Source organism: Molossus molossus, unplaced genomic scaffold (assembly GCF_014108415.1).
Source record: "Molossus molossus isolate mMolMol1 unplaced genomic scaffold, mMolMol1.p scaffold_m16_p_14, whole genome shotgun sequence".
Classification (NCBI taxonomy): domain Eukaryota; kingdom Metazoa; phylum Chordata; class Mammalia; order Chiroptera; family Molossidae; genus Molossus; species Molossus molossus.
The window spans coordinates 42,829,236-42,844,970 of record NW_023425349.1 but is presented as its reverse complement, the minus strand read 5'-3'; the positions used below and the strand labels follow the sequence as shown (position 1 = coordinate 42,844,970).

The 15,735-nt window shown below is 39.1% G+C and overlaps 1 protein-coding gene across 6 annotated transcripts in view; it reads left to right on the top strand.

The window, feature by feature from the left end:
* Positions 1-15,735, top strand: part of LOC118630279 (transducin-like enhancer protein 4) — a 143,927-nt gene that overhangs the window by 25,613 nt on the left and 102,579 nt on the right. For all 6 annotated transcript variants that reach the window (XM_036262110.1, XM_036262112.1, XM_036262109.1 and 3 more), the window contains exon 5: positions 10,686-10,748. In XM_036262110.1, coding sequence (XP_036118003.1) covers positions 10,686-10,748 — 63 coding nt within the window. The remainder of the gene's footprint in view (positions 1-10,685; positions 10,749-15,735) is intronic.

Genomic DNA, 15,735 nt, shown 5'->3' with positions numbered 1-15,735 from the left:
ATTTCCATTTGCTCTTCTGCTGCACTAGATTATAAACACTTCAAGGACCCAGATCAACTGGGCATTCACTGCTGTTTCTACCATAGCTGCTAGCTTACGGTAGGAGTGAATGGATGAGCTGATATCGGAAAGATCTTGTTGAATTTTCTAAGTTTGTGGTGTTAGGGAATTCATATTGTTTCTATTCTGAAATTATCTTTTATCCTCCATCTTTCCTCTTGTGGTATGTTTTGTGGTTATAAATCTCTTCTGTCCTTCCACAGCCACTCAAATATAATCAGTGGCAAGAAAGGGCAGTGGAGGGCAGAAATGCACTGGAGTGTCTTAACCTCCTGTCTGGTATTTGTCATAGCTTTCCTAGGAATCGTCCTTGATAGGTCCTTGCTGCCTTCCAAATAAAGTTCAAGCTCTTTAGCGTGGCATTCAAGACCTTCCACAGTCTGACCCCAGTGAACCCTTTCTATTCTTATTTCCCACTTGGTTTTTTATTGCATGCATCCTGTGCTGTAGCTTAATGGTTTTCAGTCCTGCCTGTACATTAGAATCACCCCGGGAGCTTTAAAATAAAATACTAATGGGTGGGTTCTACCCTCTGAGAGTGTGAGTTCATTGGTCTGGGGTGAGGCCTGGGCGTTGGTGTTTGTGAAAGATCCGCTTGTAATGGCTAGTGTAAAGCCAGGGCTGGAAACCATCGACTAGCTCAGTGTTTCCCATGAAATATAATCTGTAAGAGCTTTGAGGCGAAAGGGTTTTATAGTCAAAGAAGTTTGATTAGGACTGCATTTTATGTAGTCCTTTCTAAAGATTTATAACTAACATTATCAAGTGAGAGAGACTGTGAGATGTCCAACAAGAAAGAAACTTGTTTGACTCTGTTTAAGCTCTGTGAGGTCATCTGCTCAGGGACCTCTTTATGTGTCTAATACTTGTTAATAACGTCTGCAAAAGTTGGTACAGAACCTGCTTTGGGCGATACTGCACCCAGCCATATCTCAGCTTTTAACTCACTTTTTTATTTGTCCTTCCTTGATTTTATCTAAAGTATACTGCCCCCTGCTCTCTTGGACCCTCTATTTTATCTTCTTAGCCTTTTTCAGTATCTAAAATTCCTCTTTATATACTTATATGTTTGCTTCTCTCCTGCTCCTATGATGTGAACCACATGACAGCAGGAACTTACTTGTTTGTCTTGTTCACCCCTGTGTCTCCATTCATCCCCTAAAATACACCTGATAAATAGTAGGTGCTTAATATTTGAATGACCAGAAAGCAGTACCTACATAGTTTTGTCTTTTACTAATGTAAATGTGTTTAAATATTTTAAACTGCCTGCATAATCTAATTAAAAGCTTGAAATACATTTTAAAAGTAACTAGGAATATAGGAGCAAAAATAGATGACAGTTGTTTTCTATACCTTTAATTTTTTCAGCTTACCTTGTAAAGTATTAAAAAAAGAAGAAAAATATATGAACCCGATTGTAGAGAGAATAATATTACTTTTCTGATGCTAGAGAGTTCTCAGTCTGTGGTATGGGGCTTATTTTTTCTCTTTCAATTGTTTAACGAATGTAGAGGAGTCACACCTATGCGAATCATTAAAAAAGTTTAGGTGAAGAATCATGGGTAATAGTGTACATTTGTGTGGGACATCCAGTACCAAAGACAAGAAAGCAAAACAGGCAAGGTATTAGGAGTTTCTAAGTAAAACAGGTTTGTCAGGGCCAGTGGGGAGGGCTTTGTGCATCCTAATCTGTACCTGGGAGCCCATCCTTGTGGAGCTGCAGCATTCCTAGATTGTTCAGAAGGAATTCCATGGTTTCTCTCTCGGTGTCTTCATGGTCCAGCTGTGTCCCTGGCTCCCCAAGCCTGTCTCTGACCGTCCAGGTGTTGAGTGGGGTTGATATGTGTGATCTGGTCTGATTGTGTGGCAGTGTGTATAATTCCTGTGACACAGTACACCTTAAATTATCAGGGACCATCCTTTTACTACTTTTGGCACCAGGGATTCTGGTGCATGTCTAGGGCCTTTTTTGGGCTGTTGGAATCATCCTGCTGGTTCACTCTGGAGATACCATTGTGGAGGTTTATCGTGACTCAGTACACAAGGTGCCTAGCCATTGTACCGTGTTACCTGTTACCCCAGTTCCAGTGAGTCAGGTGATGTCAGTCTGGTGTGTAATCTCAGGAAGGAGGAGGCATCTCCTTTATTATATTTCTAAAATAGTTTTTTAAAACATGTCCTGCAAAGGTTTCAGAATGAAAGCTTTAATCATTTACTCATCAGTGAGGAATTGTCCAGAGTGAATTTGCATTTCCTTTGGGGATCCAGTGTGATTACTTACTATTTTTGAGTTCCTTGGCATCCTAAATGCCGGAAAAGATGTGTGTTAGGCAGGTAAACAAACCAAATCAGACTCCAAGCAGTTCTTGCTTTAACTATTCTCAAACAATTTCATCATGCTTACAAAGATTTCAGGAGATTCTATCCTAACCTGAGCTGCAGTTTCTTCTGTTCATTCAACATATACGTTTTATTTTACAGTGATACCTCGGTTCTCGAACATAATTCGTTCCAGGAGGACGGTCGAGAACCAAATTGTTCGAGAACCGAAGCAATGAAACCAATAGGAAATAATGGAAACTGGATTAATTCGTTCCAAGCCCCAGAAAATGCCTATTTACTGGCCTAATTTGTATATAATATGTAGAAAAACATAAGTCTCAACAAGAAATAAAAGTGTACAGTATGTCTAAGGGTTAAATTCAGTGTAAAGCGTGACTCTCTCCACAAAGCGTGACTCTCTCCACAAAGGTGACACTCTCTCTGCACTCACACTGATGCCGCAAGCAAGGCGCGCTGGGCCGAATGAACGCCATTCGGCTCAACTCGGCTCATCTCGGAAGTTCGAGTTCCAAATATTTGTTCGGATTCCAAGACAAAAGTTTCTCGAATCTCCTGGTCGAATACCGATTTGGTCGAAATCCGAGGCGTTCGAGAACCGAGGTATCACTGTATTTTATTTTATTTTTTTGCTAATCCTGAGGATATATTTTCCACTGATGTTTCTTTTTTAGAGAGAGTGGAAAGGAGGGAGGTGGAGAGAGAAAGAAAGAGAGAGAAACATTGATGCAAGAGAGACACATTGATTTGATTGGTTGCCTCCCGCATGCAGCCCTCCCTGACTGGGAATTGAACCTGAGACCCTTCGGTCCTGGGACCAATGCTCTAACCACTGAACCAGACAGGGAAAGGCTCAACAAATGTTTTTGAGTGTCTTCTACATAACAGGCATTGGGGCTTTAGGCAAAGATAACTCTACCCTCATTGAGCCTATACTTTTTGGAACCTTGCTTCTCAGGGTGTGGTCTGCAGACCCATGGCGTTTGTTAGAAGTATAGACTCTCAGTCCTCACTGCAGGCTGGATTTGAACAAGATTCCCATGTGGTTAGTATGCACATTAAGTTTGAGAAGTACTGCTCTAGTTCATGAAAACAAAAACATGTCAGCTAATTTCAGATGACTATAAATACTGTGAAGAAAAGATTGTACTGGGGCAGAGTGAGTGGGAGAAGGAGTCATAGAGGAGGGTGGGTGAAGATGTCTGAGGAGGTGTCCTGAGCTGGGACTGAAGTGATGAGTAGGGTCTAGCCATGGGGAGATCTGGGGAAGACAGTTCAGGGCAGGGACCTTCCTTCATCCTTGCCATGCTTTGGTCACGCCTATCTTTTTTGATGTCAGGTCAGACCTTGGCTTCTTTGTGCTTTGTGCATGGATTCACTTGTCTGATGTGCCTGGACCTGGTTGGCACTGGAAGTATTTGGCAGAGCAGTACAGGTGCAAACAGCAGAATAGCAAAGTTTTTTCATTTTTTATTTTTTTTGTTAATCTTCACCCAAGGATATTTTCCTATGGATTTTTAGAGAGAAAGAGAAAACATCAATGTGAGAGAGACACATCAATTGGTTGCCTCCTCCACGACCCAGACCAGTGGCAGGGATTGAACCTGCAACCCAGGTATGTGCCCTTGACTGGGAATTGAACCCGCGACCCTTTGGTCCACCAGCCGATGCTCTTAACTGCTGAGCCAAACCTGCCAGGGCAAAACTTTTGGTTTAATAAGAGCTGGCTATTTATCCAAGGTGAGAACACTGTCTAAGGGGATGGAAAGGTAACTTGGCAGTGATGGCTTCAGAGAGTTGAAATTGGGAGGAGGAAGGCCAATAGAGACTAGAATTGAAAGGACAAGAGGAAAGGAGGTGTTGAGGGATGTAGGTTTGCTGAAGCTTTGTTGAAAAATGGAGGTAAATAAAAAAAAAAAGAGACAAGGAAGTCTTTAGTCTAACCTGTGAGAATGGAGTGAGAAATACAGCCTGGCTCTCAGTGTGTGAAAGGTGTCTTGTTGCTTTTCTGATGATGGCTGTCCTTGATGAGAACTTGGTAAGAAGTTAGTGGTTTTATTTTTCTTCCTGGTTTTTTTCCAGTATCCAGAGTTGCTTCGTCTTTTAGGTATTTCATTTTAATCACATAGATCATGTTGAGGAAAAAACAAGGTGAATGATCTTCACCTGTGAATGGGCACAAGGTTGTATGGCTAAGTATCATAATGCTTAATTGTCAGTCAGCATTCCAAAGCTCCTGTACATTTATGTCAGTAGGAAAGGGTAGGGGGATAAAGGGGGGGGGGGGATAAAGAGAGAAATAGAGATTCAGAGACAGGGACAGGGAGACAGAGATGGAAGGAGAGAAGTCAAAAAGTGGCTGGCATGGCTTTCTGGCCCAGGAGTGCTTAGTAAATGAGCATTGCACAATTGGGGTGTGGGTGTTTTAATACTCAAGAGTAATCAGGGTCTGTGACCAGCCCCACCTTGTTCTGTGAAGGCTGAAGTTAAGCTCATCAGAAAAAGACATTTTCTTTCCCTACTCCTGACATCCCACTTTTCCCTCCCATCTTTTTTCCATTTTCCCTGCCTCACCTCTCTCGTGGAGCTGAGTATAACTATGATTACATTGGGTACAGTGTTTTTCAGACTTGAGAACTGAAATGATTTGACCTTGTAGGAGTAATTGAACGTCAGGCACAATGATCATCATTCTCAGCCTTGATACTATATCACTGTTAACATTTGGAGCAGTATTTAAACACAATAACTGGATCCCAGAAGTTGTAGATACAATAATGGTTAAATATTTGGGATTTCCTTAAAGACTTTTTAAAAAGCTCAGGAGGTAAGAGAAAGGGGTGCTTTTTTCTAACCATTGCAGTAATGCTTTAGTAAACTATTACTTCATCTTTGAGGACAGATTGGAATAGTTTCATAAAAATGGAGGTGTACTGTGATACTCTCTGGGAAAGACATTGTTCTGCATATTCCTACTGTAGCGCCCATCTATCTTGTTAGGACAGACAAATGGAGCACTTTGGTGTGTGCAGTTAGCTCAACTGTGCACCGGGTACTTTATAGCATACTCAGCGCACAGGAAAATAGCATGCACATGAGTTCAAAGCATAAAGCAGGTTGACATTGCTTGCGGTATTACCATCAATAGAATCATTGCTTTAGTTAAACTCCTGGGGTAAGGGGTTAAAAAAACGGCACTTTAGTTCTAATTGAACATTCTTTAGACAGTACCACTTTCTCCTTGGAGGAAGTGGAATGATGAGAGCTTTTAAAAAGTCCTAATACTTTGTAGAAAAAAATCTTGGTAGTTTGAATCAGTCCTTTAGGGAACAGATAGATGTCCTATTAAATTGATTGTTAATACATTATTACTTTTTTTATTGCTTTATTAAGTAATATAAAATATTCTGTAAAAAAAAATAAGCATCTGAAATAAATTAACTTAGGCACCTGGTTTACCAGCTTACTAGCAGTGCTGACAACACCTTTGATCTAAATCTCTAAGCCTTATTCCAGCCTGGCTTTAAAAAAAAAACAAACAAAACAAAAACACATGTAATTAGTTATCCGTTACATATTCTTATCTCTTTTGTAAAGTTGAATTTTGATAAGATGAAAATTGAGTTATCAGTGTAGAGATGTAGTACTACTTAAATATTTTCATTTAGTCGTCTGTTTTTGTTTTTACATCTAGGGGCAGGCAAGATTAGTTCCAGAAGTTGTACTGTTTGTCAGAAAATTTGGAGTAGATTGATGAACAAATCAAGATGATTTATTTTCTGATTGAATTAAGAATTACAGTCTTGGTTCCATAGTGGTAAAAGGAGGGTGAAGGAGAGAATTGCAATGTTTATTTGTACTTATTCCAAAAAAGATTTGAGACGGAATAAAAAAGAATTATTCTTCACTTTTTCTTTTCTTTTTATAAATGTTTTTATTGATTTTTTTTTTTTTAAGAGAGAGGAAGGGAGAGAGAGATAGAAACATATCAGTATTGGGGGAAACATGGATTGGCTGCCTCCTGCACAACCCCTACTGGGGATGGAGCCCACAACCTGGGCATGTGCCCTGACTGGGAATCGAACCGGGATCTCTCAGTGCCATGGGACGCCGCTCAAACCACTGAACCACACTGGATGGGCATATTCTTCGCTCTTTAAAAAATGTTTATATATAATGGGTGTTAATGTTCTTGATAAACAGAATAAAATAGATTCATCTTTGAAAAAAAGTTTTGGCGAAGAAACTGCTGTAGAAAACAAATTAATCATGAAATGTTATTCAGGAATTTTATTCTGAAACTAATTGTTTGGGTTTTTGTTGTTTTCTTTTTTGCTTTTTTTAAAATCCGGCTGCTGAAATGGTTTTCTAATAATTTTTTTTATTTTGTTTTATTTCAATAATGTGTAATAGTGTTCTTCCTTTTTCAGTGAGAGGCTAAAAATTCTAAAAAACATTTTTAAAACAATTCATTTTAATACATCTCTTTGGTTGCTAAAATAAATTTATCTGTACTTTCAAGTTTATTATGTGGTTAAAATAAAATTTGTTTAATTTTTTTAAAGGAAATTAAGCGGAAATAATCTAAATAAAATTTAGATTTATTGTGTTAGAACTATTTGAGAGGTTGTAATTCAATTTAACTGCAGGTTTAACAAGTTTTTTGTCTTAAATACTAGTGTAATTTGTTATAAGTGATAAAGTAAATATGTTTTTGATACTTTGTGCTTTAGTATTTGTTGCTTTTTTATCTAGTGATTGAATAGTGGCATTCTTTTCAGTGCATGGCATTGCTTTTCCATGATGCAAGGTAGTTATAATTTCCAGTGGTTCTTGAGTTGAAGTTTGAAGAAAAAAAGGGATAAAAGGTTCTTCTTGGGGTTTTTCTGTTTCATTACTGTGATTGGCTATGCTACTAGTCCACTGGCCATCACTGGTTTGGAGTTAGCCTGTCAGTGTTCATGTGCCAGGTGTTGAGTGTATAGGTAAGGGATTTTCATAGAATGCCTTTCAGGTTAACCTTTTCTACACTATTTTGCTCATTTTTTTTTATTTTTTTTATTTGGAGGATGGTTTTCATTTTTATAGGCTCTTTATTGGAGGGGTGGCATAATGGTGGGAAATTATAGAAGGAAGATATAGAATGGTAGTGAGTTGAGGGTGAGAAAATATGTGTAACTTTTTTTAATAAATATTTTGATGGATAGAGGAAGATGTAATAGAAGTGTCAAAAATTGTTAATGTATTTGACAAACTATGGCTGCAAAAATAATATTTTTGTTGTATTTTGACATGAACAATTGTTCTTTTATTGGGGCCGTTAATGCTATTTTGGTATATCATGGGCAACTGAAGACAATGGTTAGCAGTGTTCATAAAGCATTAAATAGCATGATAACATCCAGTAACCCTAACAGCAGTATTTCAGAATCTCTGTTTAAATGGGCTATCTGTGAATGTACTTGCTCAGGGATGCATGAGCCACATCACCTATAAATTTGATTGGAAGCTACAGTGCTGGCATAGGCTGATGGATAGCAGATTAGAGCCCTGATTAACCATGTGATTCGAAGACTGGGAATATATTGTCTAAGCAGGCTTCATCAGATGCAATCAGAATTTCAAGTGGTCAGATGAAATTCAAATGTGTATTGTGGCTTTTTCTCCCCTAGTGCTTTTCCTCCTAGGTTGCCTATTTTTCCCCTCTTTTCCCAAAGCTGAAAAATACTTCTTTGATGAATCTGCTCCTTACCCTAAAGCTGTCTGTCTGTTATTCATCAGAAAGCAGGTCGCAGTTCAGTGAGCAGAAGAAAAGATTTTAATAGAAGCTATGCCAAGGGCTGTAATGCATCATTTTAGGGCCCTAATTACATTACAATGACAAATATCAATGGTGACAACAGCAATAACCTACATCCTTTAATGGCTGTGCTGGAAAAGGAGTTTGGGCCTCACGCCATTAGATTAGACTCAGTTTCAAAACATAGGCCATTAGAAGTGTGTGTCCACAGTATTATTGGCTGATCACTGAAGCCCAGTGGAAAGGCCTGTAAATAAATGATGCCTCCCTAAAGCTGGGTCCTGTGGGACAAAAGAAGCAAAAATTAGATGACCATGGAAGCAGCAGTGTTTCCGAGGCAACTTTAGCTTTCAAAGTGAGGAATGACCGGCTTAATTTTATGAAATCACACACACATCCTACCCCCCTGCTGCCAATTAGCCTGACCATGAAAATCCATTGGCATGACAACTTAAAGAAATTAAGAAGTCTTTTGAACAAAAGGAGGCCTTTAAAGAAAATGTTTGGAAGCCTCTCCACCCCATTTTTCTGTGATGTATGTGTGTTAACATACATGAATCAGTAAAATGACTTTTCTACATTTATTTTTGAGAAAATACAAATTTTCTTTCATAGTTGCTTGGACTTAAAATAGCCTAGGTCCAAAGTTAAAGAAACCAAATAAATATCTCTTGGTCTTTGTTTTGCCAGCTGAGTAAGTTTCCTTAGAGTAGTTTTTATTGCCTAGATTATGTAGGCAAACTAAAGAACTCAGTTTTCTTATGTGCCCACACATTTTTCAACCCTCCTAGCAAGGGACTATTTTATTTATGTAAACAACATAATGAGGAAAATATGCCTGGCAGATGGTTCTAAGCATTAGAATCATCAGTTTGGTCTGCCCCAAAGTGTCTCATTATCTTTTATTCTCTCCCCCTCCACCTCTTGCTACAAAAAGCTTAACAACCAAATGCCGTTGAGACACAGTGCTTTCAGTCTGGTGAATGCTACTCTCTTTTCTCAGCTCAGGCTGGAATTTCACCCCGTAACCACTGTGGTATGTTCGTCCAGGTGGAGAGTGGTTTGGTGATTCCCATTGCAGCTTTTCATGGTGGTTTAAGCATTCTTAAAGGATAGCTAAATGCTCCATGGGGCCAGTGCCATAAATTAAATCAGGTCAGCACAGTTGGGTCCTTATTCACTGCAGCTTGTTGGTGCTGGGTTTTTGTCCATCCTGTTAGGAATGCAGAACTGGAATGGAAAGCTTAGGTTTAAAACTTCATGGTGAATTTGTTTTCTCTTGGCTGGCAAAGTTTTTAAGGCGCTGGCATTTAAAAAGATTGCTTAGCTATAAACTCTCACAAGGGTTGCTGATGAGAGAAGGAAACCTAGAATGCACAAGAGTGTCGCTGTCATTCTGGTAATGACTTAGTTATAAGAAAGACAGCATTTTGTCCTCTTATAAAATGAGGAACCGACCCTGATGGAATGTATTTTAAGAATGTTTCAAGAATAGTAATTGCTTTATGTTTTCTGCCTCTCAACACCCTTTTCCTTTTGCTCACCCCATCACTAAAATATAAGCTATTTTATTTATATGTGTATAAAAAACATGTTTACATGGCACATGCCAAAATAAAAAAGAGCCATCTGATAATACAAATTAAGGTGAACATCGGTGAAGCTTTGGGAAGTTTTTTTAAAGAAAACGTAGTGGTGGCCTTCCTTCCTTCCAACTTACTGTAGCATCCTATGGTAAAATTTTTATACTTACAAAAAGTATTAGAGAAAAATCTTTGTTATCTTTTATTGGGACTTTTACAGATATATAGTACAATGATAATGTTCTAGGGTTAGTCTCCATATGCACACAAATTGCTTCCTGCTAAGTGTAGGAAGATTTTAGCATGATCTAAACCTCTTCACACAGAAAATCTTGGTGAATACACTTGTGAAATTTTATGGTTTAAGAAAACATGCCATTCAGAAATTTATTACTAAGGATCTGGATTAATCAGCATTTTGGGGTTATTAGGTGCTATTCTTTTGGGAGGTTGGGGACTTGATTATAAAATCCCAGTGAATACTAATTGAGATAAGTTGGGATGTAGGGAAGAGTGTATATTTACTATCTAAATTCTAAAAACTCAAGTTTTTATGAAAACCACATTAGAATGAATAAGGGTCCTATTGAAGACTTTTGAAAACTGATTTCCAATTATGAATTAAATTCCTTTTTATATTGTCCTGGTTCTTGAAGGTTGACTTTTTAAAGATGAATTCTGGTTATAAATTGTGCTATTAATGTGGCACTGTTGTCACTGCCTCCCGTTAATGGGCTTGCTGATGAGAGTTTTCCTCTTCCTTAAGAAAAACACCAGCCAGAATATAAAGTGTGTTTTAATATCATCCTGTTAATATTTCGGGAATTTGTAACCTGCTGACTATTCTCTTTATTGCTTTCCTTTCCCTTTTTTTTTTTTTTGTTTTTTGTTTTTTGCAGGCAGAGATTGTCAAGAGGCTGAATGCTATCTGTGCACAAGTCATTCCTTTCCTGTCCCAAGAGGTAAGGCAGTTGGTTCCAGGCACTGGGCTAGAAGGTGCCATTTTAGTGGTTTTGCAGAAAAGGGATTGTGGGACTGACTCTTCGGCCTTGTCAGCTTCTTGGTGTTTGTATTGCACATTTCTAAGATACAGTGTTCGTATTCCAACTTCTACACTTTATTAACATTCAGTGGAATATAATTGTGTTTATATAATGGAATATTTTCTAATGTGTGAAGGAAAATTCAGTTATTAAAATATTTTGCTGTCATCGGACAATGTAGTGTTGCTCAGAATTATGACTGTTTGTCTTAATGGCATCTAATAGGGTAGATTGAAAAATTGCCCAGAAGACAAAAGCTTGTTTGTTCTACATTTGTGTCACTGGGCAGTAAGAGTTGGCAGAAGACATATCAAATAGAAAGTACTTTATATAGTAAACAAACTAATGTAATTTTTGGCTAGCTGCTCTTAAAAAGTTACTTATTACCTGATGAAGTCTTTATATTGCCTGTGCATTTGAGAAAAGACGCAAGATGGGCTCAGTGGACTGACTGCTCTGAGCTGCATGGACTTTGTGTTGCCAAGGCTGGGTGTGCAGCTCCCTCGCTCACTACCTGTGAGAGTGCACACTGTTCGCAAATGCACAAATGTTGGAACGAGGGGGTGCATTTCTAGTGCGGGCTTCCATGTGGCTTTTTTTCTTTTTGTTTGTTTGCTTTTGGTAGTTACAAAGTTTAGGTGAGCATGCTGGAAAGGGATACTTTTTGCTTCTGGATTAAGGAATCTCATTGATCAGGGAAGATCTGTTGTGAGAAGGAAGAAGCTAATGAAGTACCTGCACAGCCACAGTGCTATGTGTTATGGGATAGAAGGCACTGAGCTCTTTCCTCCTACTCTCCAGTTCTTTCAGTTGTGTGTGTGTGTCTGCTTTGCAGGAGAAGCGGTTCATTGCCTGCCTACCAGTGGGCATGAGCTGATGACATTAGTGTGTAGCCGGTGTTTATGCATGCGTGTGTGTTACAGAGATGTGGATTCTCTGTGACTTCTTATTTGGTCTGAACTGGGTTAGACCTCAGTAACCATGGGAACCTTTCATTGAGTATATATCCTCTTTGGGTGTTCATATTCACAAACCCTGGACCTAAGTTAAAATCCTGAATTTAAAGGCTCTTCTGGATCACAAACAGTAAAGGATGTATTGTCTCTCTCCCCCTTTAGCTGTTAGCACAAAACCACCTCTCACTATGCTACTGTACCTATTTCCACTCAGGATTTGTTTGTTGACTAGATTATATGGAGTGGTGAAGGAGAGTCAAGGGGCCTGTTTGCATTTTTTTAGGAAACCTGGGTGTCCTTTGCCCACTCCAGACTAATGTGTGTCTCCTTACTCAAGCAGCTCTGCTTTATGGAGATGGAGAATGGGAAGAATGTGTAACCCACAGAGCAGTAACAGGCTGAGGTGTCATAGCCCAAGGGAGAAGGAAATGTCTGAATTATCCCTGGGGCGGGTGGTATTGGGCCTCTGTAGGCACAGACCTCTATATAATCACCGGACAGCTTCTTCCCATGGCATTGTTGCAGGATCTGTGGTGTTATTGTTTAGAAGTGGAAGGAGGTCTTGGGGGTGTTAGTGGGGTGATTTGCCAGTAGGTTGTTTTCCCATATGAGTTATGTTGTTTGTGTAAGCAGGTCCAGTAGGAACAGAACATGTAATGGTAGTGGCGCTGAGCAAGACTGGACTGGAATTAATTGGCTGAGAAAGTTGGACCCTGTAGAGGAAAGCCATGGGGAGATATACTGGCAGCTCCTTCTCTGCTTTAGGTGGGAGGGGAGCATCATAGTTTCACCACTTACTATTTATTTCCCCACTACTTTTGACATTTCTTGGTTGAAATCATTGATTCCTGTGTAATGAATGACCTGTGTCATGGTTTTCTAAATTCTGATTCTGTGTATATCTTTTCTTCTGCTTACTTTGGATTTAATCGGCTCTTCTTTTTTTAGTTTCCTAAGGTGTGTTTATATCTTCTGATGTGTGGGCCACAGACGTGTTTGTTCCTGTCCAATCCAGCCCTCTCTGATGTTTTGTGTCTGAACATTGCCCACCTTCTTTCCTCTTCTGGGCATTCTGTGAGCATCAGACTCCTCGCCTTCACCCTGAGGCCAGATGGACCGTAATCTGGAGGGAGGGGAGGAGGCAGGTTATTAGAGGAAGATGAATTCTATTTCCTGTCTCTTCCGAGGCATGGAAAATCACTCTTGCATGGCTGTGAGAGTCACTGGTGCCAGGACTGAAGGCTCTTAATCTGATCTTTTAACACTGGCTCTGTGTGACAGCCTCACTGCCAAAACTGCAGCTGCGGTATTAGAATTTATTTTTAAATGTTTTTATTTAAAAATTAATGATTGTATTAGAGAAAAGGAAAAACAAACTTTCCCTGAAGACTAGTACATAAGGTTCAGGACAGTGGTTGTAGAGATTTTTTTGGAATTAGATAGGAATAAGAGGTAAATTTACATCTAGATGAAGTCTGTTTTTAAGTTAACCCCCATGAGCTGACTGATGTACTTACTTAATGTTGCTTGTGTCTAGTGTAGCACATTTTCTAAAATTAAAAAATATGTAGCACTGAATGAAACTATTTAGTTTATACTGCAAGACTTTGTTTTAGAAATAAGTTGTATAATTGCAGATCAGAAGTACTTGAAGTGTCTCTGTGGATATAATAATCACAGAGAAAAGTATTTTTGTTATTAGATATTACAAAAACATTAAAATTAAAAAAAAATTTTAGTGTATATTTTAATGATGTGCTTGTACTCACATATGACTACTTTTAAAGTCCCAGGCATTAACCAAAGATATTGCCAGCTTTTGTCATTAGAGTGAGTAACTATCAGTAATAGTTCTTAAAATTTTATAGTATCCCTAATATCAGAATTTAGAGAAAACTTAATAATTGTGTCATTACCTGTCTAAAACTAGCTTTTCTCCCCCTTTCTTTTGTCTTTTGGGAATGGGTCAAGACTAAGTCTATGTTCTGCTCCCCTCAGATTTCTTCTTTAAAAGCAAATCTCAAAGTAGTAAATGGGAAGCTCTTCTCTATCCCACCTTGGTTCTCATTTGCAGGAAGGAACTGTAAATAATCAACTCCCTGTTGGCAGTTCCATAAGCAAGAGATGCCAGTTAGGTCTGGGTCAAGTCTTGGCCTCCCTATTACAAATTTAGTGGCTTGCTATAACCAAGTTAAGCTGGGTGACCTTTAGCAAGCAACTTGCCTCTCTAAGCCTCAGTTTTCTCATCTGTATGATGAGGTTAAATAATACTAGCATGGAACACACTCGATCACTTTGGGATTCTTTGGGATTGTACACATGCAGTTTAGCACATAGTAAGCACCTGCTGGTGTTTACTAGCGGTAGTACTAGTTGGCGCAGCAAAGCTTGACATTTCTTCATGAGAGGACCTGGGGTCAGCTCTCCCTCCCCCTTTCAGTCATTTCTTTTTGGGAAATTGTGAGTTGGTAATCTTCCTCTCTAATGTCCTTCTAATATAGGGGAAAAGTGCAAATTAAAACCAAATCCAGGGCTGACACTAACTGAAAATCTCAGTGAGGCATTTGGTAGCCTCCAAAGTGATTCTCTTCTAACTCCAAAAATTAATTTTTCCATTTAGCAAATGCCTGTCTCTCCCCACTTAGCAAGCAAAGATCCATCCATAAGGTGACAGCTTTTCAAGGTGCTCAACCTTGTAGCACTCCCCTCAGAAGGAACTGTGGTTTTGGATGGGGTCTGTGTTTTACCCACAAAGCTAGATAGAAAAACAAACTTCTCAGTCCAGTTGGGATCTGGCTGTTTTCAAAATATACCTGGTTGCTTAGCTGAAGTTGGCTTTGTTTTTACAAGTACTTTATGGGGATAGAGTCTCTTTTTTTCATCAGTGATTTCAGGATATAGCTTTTGTAGACTTTTGGACATTAGTGCCCTGAGCAAAGTTGAAGGATGCCAGTAGACTTGCTGCCAGTGTCCCCTTCCTCCTTTTCCAAGAACATACCTTTAAGGAGATTCTAATGTAGATTGAAAACTGTATGCCACTTGTTACATCCTGGCAGCAAGGTGCAGTGTTTCTGCTAATTTGGAATCAGTCTAACTCTGCCCCTTAACTGTCTTTGTGTCAAGAAAGTTGGTCTGTTGAGCCTTTAACATTCCTCTAGAGTGGTGGGAATAACCCCATCTTTATAATGTAAACTATATGTACTGAAATGTAAAGCACTTGGGATAGTAAATGCCAGTTTTATTTTGTTTTCCTTTTCCTGGGAAATGGCTTGTGGTCTTCCTGGGACGTTAGCTGGGCCTTGAAGCTTTAGGGGCTCTTCCAGCAGCTGGCAGGTAGCTCCACACAGATTATCTTTCAGAAGGAAGGGGATACTTTATTTTTTGGGAAACCAGTAAGTACGGTCTTAACCTATTAGATTAAGCATTTAATATTAACCAGTAGCTGAGGACCTGATTTGGAGTACAGTGTTTTTTGTACTCTTCTTTTCCTAGATTATAAAATGGTTTATTTTTGAGACAAACAGGGTATCTTTCATGGTGATCAGCAGGTGTTCCTAACACCTTTGAGAACTTCAAACCCCTGATAGGCTGTAGTTGAAAATGTATTACATTATAGTTGAAAATCGTTTTTGCTCAGGGTACAGTTGTATTTTTCAGAAACTTGCTGCTCCCCTAACAAGGAACATAGAACATTAGAAAAGTTATGTTACATGAGACGCAGTGTGTGATAAGAGCCTGAGGGTCAGACAGACCTGGAACCCAATCCTGGCTCAGTCTCTTGCTTCCTTTATCATGTTGGGCAAAATCCTTCACTTCCTGGGTTGCAGTTTCCTCATCCGTGTGATGGGAAACCTGCACTGTGTATACCTGCCCTACTGGGTTGTTATATATGGATTAGTGACAGTGTAAAGAACGTACCTGGATACTTCACTGCTTTAACAGATCAAGAT